The 14,451-nt window shown below is 41.2% G+C and overlaps 1 protein-coding gene across 1 annotated transcript; it reads right to left on the bottom strand.

Moving 5' to 3' along the window:
* Window positions 1-1,238: 1,238 nt before the first annotated feature.
* Window positions 1,239-11,576, bottom strand: txnl1 (thioredoxin-like 1). Its single transcript, XM_079581286.1, has 8 exons — window positions 11,297-11,576; window positions 10,069-10,165; window positions 9,088-9,261; window positions 8,874-8,996; window positions 7,400-7,469; window positions 5,304-5,476; window positions 2,276-2,380; window positions 1,239-1,376 (listed from the first exon to the last, which is right to left on the bottom strand). The coding sequence occupies exons 1-8, from the start codon at window positions 11,392-11,394 to the stop codon at window positions 1,347-1,349; spliced, it is 870 nt and encodes a 289-aa protein (XP_079437412.1). The 5' UTR covers window positions 11,395-11,576; the 3' UTR covers window positions 1,239-1,346.
* Between the last annotated feature and the right edge of the window lie 2,875 nt (window positions 11,577-14,451).

The following is a 14,451-nucleotide window of genomic DNA, read 5'->3' as shown; positions in this document are numbered from 1 at the left end:
TTTAAGGGTGAGGGTTAAGGGTGAAGGGGAAGGAGTAGAAGAGAGATTTGGGACTGGTTCTCAGTAATCCTTGGTTAACTCTTGCCACCCGCCTAAACCAAATGCATTCTGTCCTCTTTTGGCTGTGTAACACCTCATTTGAAAGCTAAGACCCACAAAACTGATCTTTTTCCTCGCATTGTTGCTGTGTTTGTGTGTTGTTTTTTTTCTTTGAATTTTTGTCACATTTTTGTTGAATTTTTGTCACATTTTTGTTAAATTTTTACCACATTTTTGTGGAATTTTTGTCACATTTTTGTTGAATTTTTGTCACATTTTTGTGGAATTTTTGTCACATTTTTGTGGAATTTTTGTCACATTTTTGTGGAATTTTTGTCACTTTTTGTTACATTTTTGTCACATTTTTGTGGAATTTTTGTCACATTTTTGTGGAATTTTTGTCATATTTTTGTTGAATTTTTGTCACATTTTTGTGGAATTTTTGTCACATTTTTGTTGAATTTTTGTCACATTTTTGTGGAATTTTTGTGGAATTTTTGTCACATTTTTGTCATATTTTTGTTGAACGTTTGTCACATTTATGTTGAATTTTGTCACATTTTTGTTGAATTTTTGTCACATTTATGTTGAATTTTTGTCACATTTTTGTCGAAATTTTGTCACATTTTTGTTGAAATTTTGTCACATTTTTGTGGAATTTTTGTCACATTTTTGTTGAATTTTTGTCACATTTTTGATCCTTTTTCCCCAAGAATCTTTTTAATTCGGGTAAAGCCAAACTGGAGAAAATGGGATCCGTCCAGCTGGGAGTTAAGAGGCTAAATAATAATCACAATATAATAAAAGATTAATTGTCCTACAAAACATCTACCCCGATGCCTAATCAAGACCCAACCCTTGAGTGGAGAGAGTTCAGAGGGATCCGGTCTTTGTTCGAGAAAAGAAAAGCGTCCCCAGTGTTCACCCACCAGCCCTGCAGTGACCCCCAGTGGCCACTCGTGTAACTACACCTACTCCTTTGTCAGAGGCTGAATGAAGCTAATTCTACTATCACACAAGCGCAGCACCATCCAGTTTCCCACACGTCCGGTTCCTATATGTGTTTTAAAGACCTTACGCCGTGCCTTAGCCCCGCCCCCCCCCCCGTCTCCCGCGGCGCCGCTGAAGCCGGTCATGGAGCTTTTACAGGCAAAGTGCTTTAGTGTCGAGAGAAACAGAGGAACTCCCCGCACTCGCGCTTATGGAAAAATGTGGACTTTATTTACAGAGAAATCAGCAGAGGAGCAAAAAAAAGAAAAATTCATCCCGTCGCCCCGGCACAACTCTTGGCACTTCTGCGCTCGTCATCAATGGCTCTCGCCCTTCTTCCCCACGACCTGCACGAAAACACACATTCACAGTGATCATTGAGAGCATTATCGCATGAAAGAATCCTCAAGAATCCTGTGCATTTCAGAATACGGTGTAAAGTTAGTAGGATTGATCAGGCATCTCATTTAATTTAATGTAAAGTGTTTATGTTGTAATGGACTAAGTATTTCTGTAAGTATTTATCTCTGTCCTCTTAACTCCCGCCTGAAACCAAGCACATTTACTCCAGTTCTATCTAAATCCAAATGTAAAAGCTTCGTTGTCGCTGCGTTTTCGTCTTTGTCGCCATTTTGATGCTTTTATTTTTAGGTTTGGGTAAAGCCAAACTAGAGGAAATGTGGTCGGTTCAGGCGTTTTTTCTAGTCATGGAAGAAAAGTTGTTTTTGTCCTCCTTTAAAAGTGTATTTTTAATGAAAAACATTTGTGGGGAAAAACACTGTACACTAACTTTCATCAGTATTATATTTTTCTGACCAAACTGAGACTAAAACTAAATCAAAAGTTGTAAACTGTATCAGACTAAAATTTTCGTCGACTGAATCAAAATGAAAAGAAGAGAGTCACCCAAACTGCAAATTCTTTTCATTTAAAAGTATCATCAGCTGAACTTATGATTGTGTGTCACGATACTGAGGACTGAGTGGAAGGGGGTCGGGGAAGGGGGAAGGGAACGGTTTGGGAAAGGCCCCTCGTCCACCAGTTTTCTGACTTTCGCACGTAGCTTTAAATGATACAAGACTTGTTTTCTCCCGTGTCAGAAACTAGAGATTCCAAGCTTTCAAACGAGCCCTCCCTGGTCGTCCTACGCCTCTGAGGAGTAACATCGCAGTGGAAATCTGTAAAAGTTCTCGACAGAAGTGAAGCTAGACTTTTATGGGTGATATGGAAAACCAACGGTCCGTACCCGCTTGAAGTCGTTCATGTTGGTGGCCTGGACCGGAGTCCCGATAAACGTCAGGTAGTTGATTTTGGTGGTCTCCTCGTCCCCTTGATTGGACTTGACAAACATCTGGGGGGAAAGGAGGAAACAAAAAAACAGCGTGAACATCTACGTGAGCAGCGGAGACAGAGGCACGGCTCCAGACTGCACATTTCTGACTCGTTTCGATACGTTTCGTCCTTATTTCAGGTCATTTTCTTTGCCAATGGGGTAAGAAAATTGGTCATTTTTCTTATTTTAAGCGAGATTTACCCTAGAACTGGTCTGAAATGTCCTCAAACAAGCAAAGTAAACTTGGTCCGATCAGGAAAAGTGTCTAAATGAGTGAAAACCGCTCAAAACAAGATACATTTCCTCATTTCAAGTCATTTAAGCCAATGCTTGATATTTACTTTTTGTAGTGTATATGGGAGGGACTGAAAACACTTTAGCCCCGGGGCCCATTTTACTTAAATCCGGCCCTGAAGGAAATAAAAACTAAAAAGAAGGGACGCTAAGGATGTAGCCATGGATGTACTAACGTGCGAGTATCCTTCCAATCTACTGACGAGTGACAGTTGCCTCTGAAAGCACAAAGTTGCGATGGGGAAAGACTCCAATGAAGTAAAAAAGTGACAAAGCGATGCTAACTGTGTTATCCACTCTGTAAACAGCGGTTTCCAAGCTCGTCACACACTGCAAAAAGTGGATTCTAAGCAAGTAAAAATGTCTTACTTTAAGAAATAAGTTCTTATTTTTCCCCTAAAAAGTAATAATGTTTTACCTGCAAAGTTTTCTTGAGAAAAAAAATCTTATTTTAGGAAATAAAATCTAGCCATTTCTTGTTCAGATAAATTTACTAAAAAACATGCAAATTTTTCTTGTAACAAGAAAGAAAAACTTTTTGAATCTTCTTCAGCTTTAGACAAAGAATATTTTTTCTTATTTTAAGAAAAACTAAGATCAACAACAACTGTTGATTTAAGAACTGCTTCTCACAGATAGAAAATACATTCCATTCTTTAAAGTGGGCGGCTCGGTGGCACAGCGGTTAGAGCCTCAGCTTCACAGCTCGAAGGTCCTGGGTTCGATTCCCACCAGGACGGGGCCTTTCTGTGAGGAGCATGTTCTCCCCATGTCTGCCACTAAAAACATGTACAATAGGTGAATCCTCCAGCAGGTGATTCTGACCATCAGCCTGGCTCCACATCATGGAGACAGGTCTCCGGGAAATACTTTCCTTAAATATTAGTATTTATTAAGAACATTTTGCTCAAAAATGTGTGTAATTTAGAACATTTTACTTAAATCAAGCAACATTTAAGTAAAATATTTCACTAAATAATAATGTTTTCCTTAAATTATTCCATTTTCTGAGGACATTTTGCTTAATTCTAGCTTTTTACTAGCTGAGACCCGGCCTTTGGCCGGGCCTCGCTAGTCTCCACATTTGATATTCTGAGATTATGAGTGATTACAAAGAAATGTCCAAGCCGTCACACAGTTCAGCTGTAGAACAGTGGTTCCCAACCCATTCCAAAAACTATGGCCACGACAAATGTTTAAAATAATGAAGGCAGAAAATAATTTCAAACAAACTGCAATTGGAGAGTTTGATGCACCCGTGCTCCTTTCTTATTAACTACAACGACAATATGCTATGTTATATGCTAAACTCAGGGAATAGAATTCAAGAGACAGTGGAATAATTATGGATAAATATTAGGGGTTCAGCTCTAACGGTTTGGGTCACGGTGCAGGACCCGTGGTTTGGTGCATCACGGTAGTGTGCAATAAAACAAATAATGAGTAGGTTTTGAACTGAAATAGCCTAATGATCGTTGTTAGACAGTATTTATAACCTTACAATAAAATTGGCAATGCTTTCAAAGCTGCTTTAGAATAAAATGTACCTCTGGGCTGAATACGTGAAAGCAAAATAGAAACAAATGATCCAGCAGCAAAGTAAAAAAAAAGAAAAAAAACTACGCAGTGCAGGCCATGCGCTCGTGAAGTTGTAGTTTCATTTTCGCTTTCAATCACACGGAGGATAAATCAGTCGGAGCAGCGCGTTTGATTAGAGGCTCGTGTTGGAGCAGGTTTTGGGCAGGAGAGACTTAAACAAAGACACGCAGATGTGTTTTGGAGGATGTACCTGTACCTGTGCGGAGCGTCTACAGCTGCAGTTTAGGGTGAGTGACGATGGCACACAGCGCCCTGTTTGGATGCGCGCGCGCACACACATACACGCCTGCGCACGCACACACACACACACACACACACACACACACACACACACACACGCACGCACGCACGCACGCGCACACAGCCCTGTTTGGATGCACGCGCGCACACATACACGCACGGACGCGCACACGCGCACACACACATACGCGCGCGCACACACACATCGCCCTGGTAGAATGCGCGCACACGCACGGCAGTCAGATCTCGTGCACTCGCGTTTTTGTGACGGTGGGTTGTCCTCGGACAGCAGCACCGCGGCTTCCTGGTGTTCCCAAACGGTCTCCCATCCCAGTCCTAACCAGGCCCGTCCCTGCTTAGCTTCAAAGTCGGTATGGGAAATAAACATGGCGGCGCCCAGGCGGCGGCCATTGAGATAGCGTTTTCTATAATAGATTTGCTTAAATTTAGTGTTTCTTTCTTGTTTTATGATGAGAAAAATATTCTAGAAATAAGAATTCTTAGCAAGAAAAAAATGCTGACCCCATTGGCAGAATTTATTCCTTAAAACAACACTTATTTTAAGATTTTTTCCCTTGTTTTAGTAGGGTACTTTCTGCAGTGTACCTCATCATGTGTCAACTAAAACTAGACAAAACTTAGGAAAGAAAAACGTACATTGCATTTTCTACATTAAAATATGCTAAGACCAAATGAACCTTTCCAAAGTGCATATGAAGACTTGAATCTGTCCCCTGTGACTTACACTGTGGAATACTCAAAAACCACACCGTAATAAGTAATACTGGATTGTGTTGGCCGGTCTCACCGTGACGCTCTGCACGTTCTGGAACTTGACATAGCGTAAGGGGATGATGCCCTCGTCCTTCAGGTCGTCCTCGGACAGCTCCAGGCTCTGCGTGGCCTCGCTGTGCTCCGCGTCGTCGAAGTCCATGGAGCGCGGCAGGTTGATGAACAGCTTCACCGCTTTGGGCGCCTGGGCTGCGGGGGCACAGACACGGGGCATCAGCGGCGGAGGAGGAGGTGCACCGAGTACTCGCAGGCACCATCATTTAACGTGCAGAAAAGATGATGGTGCATATGTATTTAGAACGGCCCTGAAAGCATCCGACAAGGCTCCAATCCTTTTTATTTTGACTGAAACATTGCCCAGAAAGGAGAGAGGGTACAGGAGGCGGACATATTGTTCATTCAGTAGTTTTAGAGGCGGCACCTTTGAAACAGTGAGTTGACTTTTTTCCGCAGAAGCAAAGTTTCTAAAAATGAAAGACTTTAAGACTCTTTCGTGTAAAAAAAAAATGAAGATGAAACAAAACTACATTTATTAGATTTATTGGAAATCGCTGGCGACGAAATGTCCTAAAAATAAGCATTGTTAAGATGTTAAAGCAGTACTAAGTAACGTGTTTACCTTAATAGATCCTCTCCGTAGTCCCTGTGGGGGTGATACAAGTGTTTATGGGATGATTGGAGGGTCTTTCATCTCCCCCTGGTGTCTCTGGCCAGGAAACCATGTTTGCAACTTGACTGCCACCGGACCGGAGCCACCAATACACACTAATGTATTCACGAAGAAGAAGCTAACATGCTAACGGACAAAGCTAACTGCGGGCTAACGTCACTTTAAACAGTATTTACAGCCAAGTTTGAGTGAAAATAAATATTTCCGCTGTATAATTGGATGCACAGTAACCCTCTCTCCCTTCGCCTTTCCTGTCAGCGTAGTATTTACTCTCCAAGACAATTAATAAATTAAAAAATTGTAACTTGCTACGACACCTGCAGTTGCGCTTATGGCCTCTAGGGGGAAGAGTTACTGTGTACTGCTTTAAGGGAGAAAATTAGTAGTGATGTGTCGGTCGCGAACGATCCGGCTCTTTTGAACGATTTTTGTATTATTATTTTATTTTGAGGTGCGTTACTTTAGTTGTGCATGCTTGTTTTGTCACTGCTGGAGTGGATCAGAGAGAGGAGTGGCAGAGGGACAGTTTGTGAATGCACCACCGTCTGAATGCTTCCAGCGCCAGCTCTCTCTCCCGGGCCATGGGAGAGAAAAAGTCACGCAGGGTCCGTGAGTGACAAGGCGGCTACAGGAGCCCCGACACTCACATCTTCCACCTGTTCCCTCAGCTCACTCCGCTCTTGGCCGCCTCCGAAGCAACAAAACCGTGCCCAGTGCCTCCACCTCCACCGCTGCTACTGCCGCCCCACAAGGAGCTCAAACCCCACAGAGGGTAATATCGATGTTAGGTTGTTTGAAATAGTCACATTTTCATTAAAACAACATCCATTCGGAGGGTATTTACTTTCTTTTTTTTTCGAGTGAACGGCTCCCTTCAATGAGCCATAAGTCCCATCACTAAAAATTAGCCAAAAATCTCAACATTGATCAATGTTTCTCATCTTAAAGCAGTACTAACTAACTCTTGCCCCTAGAGGCCATAAGCGCAACTGCAGGTGTCGTAGCAAGTTGCGATTTTTTTAACTTATTGTCTTGGAGAGTAATACTACGCTGACATATTGTACATCCAATTATTCAATAGAAATATTTTTTTTCACTCAAACTTGGCTGTAAATACTGTTTAAAGTGACGTTAGCCCGCAGTTAGCTTTGCCCGTTAGCATGTTAGCTTCTTCTTCGTGATTCCATTAGTGTGTATTGGTGGCTCCGGTCCGGTGACAGTCAAGTTGCAAACATGGTTTTCTGGCCAGAGACACCAGGGGGCGATGAAAGACCCTCCAATCATCCCATAAACACTTGTATTACCCCCACAGGGACTACGGAGAGGATTTATTAAGGTAAACACGTTACTTAGTAATGCTTTAAGTGAACATACTGTCTTTTTTGAGCTCTTAATGGCTGGAGCGTCATGGTTGGGTTTGTCAAACTTAAGTGGAGACTCACCGAGCTCTGCGGACTGCAGCTTCATGGAGAAGAGCTTGACCGGCTGACTGAAGGCAATGGTGATCAGCAACTGCAACAACACAACAGACACATCAGCACCGATATCAACCTGGGAATAACATCAAGCACACGCAAGTCCATGAAATATGTAGTTTCGAAACACGTGTTGATGTGTAACAGAACCACATTGTGAATTAGTGTCTATTTATTGGGTGCGTGCAGTAGAAATGTTGCAAGCATAGCAAAGAAAAATATTATCTGTTCAAGCAAATCTTTGTTCTGTGCGCATACAACACGAATATCTGCTCTGCAAATGTTGGTTCTGTGAAGGCACAATTCAGTTCTCTGCTTCCTCACTTCACAAAATATGTCCGCTCACTGGTCCAGACTCCGGATTTTTCCAGACTAGGGTTGTGGCGGAGCAGAGCAGAGTTCACTACTCCACATACTGACGAAAGGGCAGCTTCAAACTAATATATGATTGACTCACTGCATGCGAAGTGAGATATGTATAGCCTTTATTTGTTATCATTTTGATTATTATGGCTCAGCTTGTAAAATCCCTAAATTAAAGACTCACACTGCAAAAAGTATTTAACTAGATCAGTATAAACATCTCAATTTGAGCATAATTATCCAAATTTGAGCTGTTTTGACTCGTTAAGAAGTTGTTGGGCATTTGTCCTAGATTATTTCACTTGTTCTGAGATGTTTCTAACTCGTTTCGATACATTTCGTCCTTATTTCAGGTCATTTTCTTTGACAAAAATGTGATAAAAACTCAACCAAAAAGTGACAAAAATTCAACAAAAATGTGATAAAAACTCAACCAAAAAGTGACAAAAATTCAACAAAAAAGTGACAAAAATGTGATAAAAACTCAACCAAAAAGTGACAAAAATTTAACAAAAAAGTGACAAAAATTCAACAAAAATGTGACAAAAATTCAACAAAAATGTGACAAAAATTCACCAAAAATGTGACAAAAACTCAACCAAAAATGTGACAAAAATTCAACAAAAATGTGACAAAAATTCACCAAAAAAATGACAAAGATGTGACAAAAATGTGATAAAAATTCAACAAAAATGTGATAAAAACTCAACCAAAAATGTGACAAAAATTCAAACAAAAAATAAATTTCAAATGAGGTGCTACACAGGCCTATATAATGGGGTAAGAAAACTGTTGTTATCTCATTGGCAATTTGACTTTCTTATTTCAAGCGAGATTTACCCTAGAACTGGTCTGAAATGTCCTCAAACAAGCAAAGCAAACTTGGTCCGATCAGGAAAAGTGTCTAAATGAGTGAAAACCGCTCAAAACAAGATACATTTCCTCAGTTCCAGTCATTTAAGCCAATGCTTGATATTTACTTTTTGTAGTGTGCCTCTCGAAAGTACTAATACACCTTTTGCACATTTCGTCAGATCGAGTGAGGAGTGTGTTTGGCGTCAGTGAGCCTCATGCTGACCTGTTCATCGCAGTCCGACTCCAGGAAGGACCCGTCTTTGCTCAGACAGTTATCAAAGCCGCAGTCGTCGCTCTCGTTCAGACACTCGCAGCCGGCTTTGCTCACAAACGGCATCAAGTCCATCTGCAAACACACACAAACACGTGGAATCAGTACAGCGTGTGGAGCGTGGAGATTGAACGAACAATGCGAGGCAGATGAACAGTGGACGTACGTATCCTTTGGGAATGTCGGAGTCCTCGTTGTTGCCCGGGTCGTTCTCCGTGTGCTGCCGGATCTTCTCCTCCAGCCCGTTGGCGTCCGCGCCCTGGTACTGGTCCAGTCGCACGCGGTTCCTGAAGAACAGGAACGTGGGAGTGGCCGAAATGTTGTTGGCCGCTGCCGTGCTCTACGCGCCACACAGACACAAAGGACTGATGTTAGAAATAAGAGAGGGAAGAGACTAGGGCTGCTCGATTATTGAAAAAATAATAATCACGATGCTTTTTGTCATAATTGAAATCACGATTATTCAAACGATTATTTGTTGCCTTTAAAAAAATCCATCAAAAAAGTGACAAAAATCCATCAAAAAAACGACAAAAAAACATCAAAAAAACGACAAAAAAACATCAAAAAAACGACAAAAAAACATTTAAAAAACGACAAAAAAACATCAAAAAAGTGACAAAAAAACATTAAAAAAAAGACAAAAATCCATCAAAAAAGTGACAAAAATCCATCAAAAAAATGACAAAAATCCATCAAAAAAGTGACAAAAATCCATCAAAAAAAGACAAAAATCCATCAAAAAAGTGACAAAAATCCATCAAAAAGACAAAAATCCATCAAAAAAGTGACAAAAATCCATCCAAAAAAAAAAGACAAAAATCCATCAAAAAAGTGACAAAAATCCATCAAAAAAAGACAAAAATCCATCAAAAAAGTGACAAAAATCCAGTAGAAAAATGACAAAAATCCATCAAAAAAGTGACAAAAATCCAAAAATTAAAAATTAGACAAAAAAATGTGAATTAAAAAAATAAAATTAAAAATAAAATTGAAAAAAACCCAATTATAATCGATTTTTTGCGATTATGCTAATTTTGTAATCGTTAACTGTTGTAATCGAAATCGTAATCGAATTTCGATTAATTGCACAGCCCTAGAAGAGACCGGTGCTGCATAAAAGGACTCTTTGTGGGAGAACATTTACCGGACACACGTGCACGTCCACCTCCAGGAACACAACCTGCGGGTACTTGTTGCTCAGCGTGGTGAAGGCAGGCGAGATTATTACACAGGGTCGGCACCTGGCAAAGAACAGAGGCAAAGCAAGTTAATCCTAAATACATTCTCCCACTGGCTCTGTTTAAGTCCAGCCTTTGCTTTAGGAGCAGAACTAAACAGGACGTCTCTTCAGAGTGGCTGAACAGGAGTGAGAGCTGCCAATATATTCTGTTTCATTGCTTTTTTGTGACTTGGAGGATGTATTTTTATAATAAATGCAGCAGCAGAGCAGGGCGATATGGCAATGATAACACTGGTGACAGCTCTTACTTTGTAGGTTGCATTCACAACATTCTAATTTGATGAGTAATAATAATAATAATTGATAGGGACAGCTTGTACTGACACCACCATTTTAATAAAGTTGGAAAATAAATCTTAGTTCATGTGTGCTGACAGAGAAGGAGCCAAACTTTGTGCCCAGTTGTATTTCATGTGGCTATGTCCTGTGATAACAGAGGTATTGTACAGTTTTTAAAGTGCTTTATAAATAAAGTTGGTATGGTATGGTATGGTATTAACAATAAACCAGCTCAAAATATCAACAGTTTAAAAGGACCAGACACATTTCTACGATGGTTTTCACCTCAATATTATCTTCTGGGCTCTTCAGTTACAAAACAGTTACAACAATACTTGCTAGTTTATTCCTTGGCTTATATTTTCAAGTGGAAAAAAATCATCGTCATCATCAGTAGTAGCAGCAATAGCCTATTACATTACAGTTAAAAACAGTGACTGTAAACAAATAAACAAAACCACTGAGAGTAAAAAGATACAACGCAATAAAACATATAGCAGAAAACAGCAGAAAATAACCAATACAAATGTCCTGCCCTTTTAAACAAACGTGTTTCAAGCCATAACAACTCAGAATACTTAAAGTTATAGTACTGACATGTATTTTGGACACTGTAGCTCGGCCCTATACACCCTGTAATATTGCTATGTCATGCCATGGTGTGTCATCCTAAACCCGGCTAGCATTAGCCACTGAGCTCCAAACCCCACGCAGAGACAAGAGAGTTTATATAATGACACATTAGACATGTTTAGACCGAATATTAGTGACAGCAGGTTCCATGAGAGAGTTATTTGATTAAAAGCCTGGGCACATCCTGACAGCAGGGCCTTGGGAGCCGCTCCGCACTTACCCGGCCATTGTGAACTTCACCACGGCGAGCCTGGAGCCGGCCGCCGCCAGCTCGGGCTGGAAGTCCGGGTCGCTGCCGATCACTTTGACACCGACCATTGTGAAGTCAACGGCTCCGTAAGACCAGTGTGAGGACCCGGTGGGGCTGTGCGAGGTCAGATATGAAGATACAGGAGCTCAGGTCCAGCCCGTGTTTTTAGCTCTGACCAGGGTTAGCGCGTTAGCATCTGCTCTGTGCGCAGCCGCCCTGCGCGTGTGTGACAGGACCTGCTGCTTCTGACGTCACTTCCGGTTCTTCTTCGAATGGTTTACGGCAGGCTGTTCGCTAACAAAGCGTAGTGCTGCCCTCTACTGTTCAATAGAATCACTTCACTTTACTTTAGATTCTTGAATTTCTTATTATAATAACAATATAATAACATTATAACAAGATCTTATTACAATAAGATTATAATAAGATGTGTAAAGCATTACCAATAGCCCTATTAAAGTTGATACAAAACTATTTACATTATTCCAAAGTCAAATAAATGTGCCTAAACTGCATCTAAACCAAATTCCAAAAAGTGTAACAATAATTATATTAGTAAAATATTCAAAGGTGAACTATTTCATGATTTTGACCAAAATGTAAAAATAAGGCACTATGATGACAAAATAACAAATATATCAAATTCAAGAAATTGCCAATATCTCCTATCAAAGAAATGCAATAAAAAAAAATGCAAATGGTTATTATTCAGCAGCAGCAATGCTTAAAAGAGATTTGGTTTTGAGGTGGAGCCATGTTTGTTTTGTTCCCAGGAAGATGAAACTATTGAACATTTATTTTTCTCTCAGCGATAAAAAGTTTCTGGCAAGATGTCATGAAATGAATTGGCTGAAAACAAAAAATAAGAAAATGACACAATTAAAGTTAGAGCAAATTATTTTTGGGAATGAAAACCTTCCGAAGGAACTTTTTAGAATTTATAATATTATAACAATTATGGGTAAATACCATATTCATAAAAGTAAATGGCATGGTGTTTAAAATTGAACTGAGGGAACACTTTGCTTCTTTGAAACTGTTGAAAGACTCAAACAATAACACCTACTTACTCTGTGAGGATGTCTCTGAATATGTGTCATTCTAATTTGTAAAGCTTCCATGTAACTGTATTACAACAATATATGAAGACTGAGGACAATGTATGTATGTGAATTGCTTTGTCATGCCTGATGGACTGAAATGCCTTTGCACTTCAGTCCACTTCTTTATCATTACATTAAATAAAGCAGGACTAATGACAGATCCTTGGGGGACCTGTCATTAGTCCCCCAAGGATCTGTCATTAGTCCTGCTTTATTTAATGTAATGACAGATCCTTGGGGGACACCATTTTGGAGAATCTACGTTCTATTTTTACCTGTATTGTTCTACCATTAAGGACATATTTAATCTCTTCTCAAGCAACACTAGTTTCCGACAGAGGTCCCCAATTCGTCTCTCGGGTCTGGAAGTCTTTTTGTAATGCATTTGGAGCCAAGGTGAGCCTTTCTTCTGGATTCCATCCTCAAAAACCAATGGGCAAACGGAGAGGGCCAACCAAGATCTGGAGTCAGCCCTATACGCTCTTACTTGCCTTGGGTTGAGTATGCGCGCAACTTCTTACCTTGCCCCTCTTCTGGCTTGTCTCCGTTCTAATGTTCTCTTGGATACTTGCCTCCGTTGTTCCCAGCTCACCTCCGTCAATGTCGCAAGATCATGGCGGGACACTCGAGAAGCTCTGAATCGTACAGCGGACCGAAATCGCCACATTGCTGACCGTATTCCGTCACCGCTCTACACCCCAGGTCAGAACGTTTGACTCTCTTCTAAGGATATTCCGTCAAGAACTGAGTCCAGAAAGCGATCGCCTTGTTGCATTGATCCTTTCATTATTGAGAGCATTGTTTCCCAGCTTATGCCAGTCCATGTAAGCCCTTTGTGCCCTCCTGCCAGGCTGGATGTTCGGCGACGTGGCCGGGGTTGTCAATATCTGGTTGACTGGGAGGGGTACGGCCCGGAGGAACGCTGCTGGGTTCCTCGTGCGTTCCTTCTCGACCCTTCCTTGATTGGGGTTGATTTTTTTGGGCCCGATCTTAGCTCTGGTTCGGTTCATTAGAAGCCTTGTGCGCTGGGTTGGCGAGTAGCTCCGTCCCCCGGCCTAGCTACGGGACGTCAAAGGCGAAAAAGGTGGGCCGAAGGTAAGATGCACCCCTAATATAGAGATGGATGATATAGCGGTGATTGGTTAACCAGTGGATGTGTGTACCACCACATGTGTTTTTTTATTACAAATATATTTCGTTATAAAATTAGTTATTTATGTTTGCCGAATTTTCGTCACCTGACATGCGGCGGTGACCGTCAAGGCAGGTGCAAAGAACTGCATATTAAGGAAAGGAAGATGGCTAGCAAGCGAAAAGTTGACAGAGAATGCAGGGTGTTTAAAGAACAGTGGACAGTGGATTATTGTTTTGTTCAGTGCAAGGACCGTGCCATTTGTCTCATCTGTAAAGAAAGTGTGGCGGTTTTCAAAGAGTGTAATTTACGTCGTCATTACGAAACACGCCACAAAGAATATGCTAGCTTGCGCGGACAAACAAGAGAGAACCGAATTCGGCGGCTGAAAGACGGGCTAGCAGCCATCCATCGCCAAACCCAAATCAACCAGGCTGCTGTCCGAGCAAGCTATAAGGTAGCTCACCTACTAGCTAAGGCTGGAAAGCCGTTTACTGATGGGGACTTTATCAAAGAATGCATGCTCGCTGTGGCCGAGGAGGTGTGTCCCGACGAGAAGGATGCGCTCAGTGCGGTGAGTCTCTCTGCACCTACTGTGACCAGGCAAACCGAAGATTTGGGGAACAACGTGTATGACCAGTTGAAAGAGAAAGCGTTTAAAATTCAAGTTTTTTGCTTTGGCCATGGATGAGAGCAATGACGTTCAGGACACAGCACAACTGCTTATTTTTATTTGTGGGATTAGCGCAAACTTTGAAGTGTCTGAGGAGTTGGCAGCGCTAAAAAGTCTCAAAGGTACCACGACAGGTGAGGACATTTTTGTCCAAGTGTGCAAAACCTTGGAAGAGTTGGATCTACACTGGTCTGCACTGGTCAGCATCACTACGGAT

Source organism: Gobius niger (assembly GCF_951799975.1).
Source record: "Gobius niger genome assembly, chromosome: 22".
Lineage (NCBI taxonomy): Eukaryota > Metazoa > Chordata > Actinopteri > Gobiiformes > Gobiidae > Gobius > Gobius niger.
Note: the sequence above shows the minus strand (reverse complement) of the source record. Positions and strands in the feature narration are given on the sequence as shown.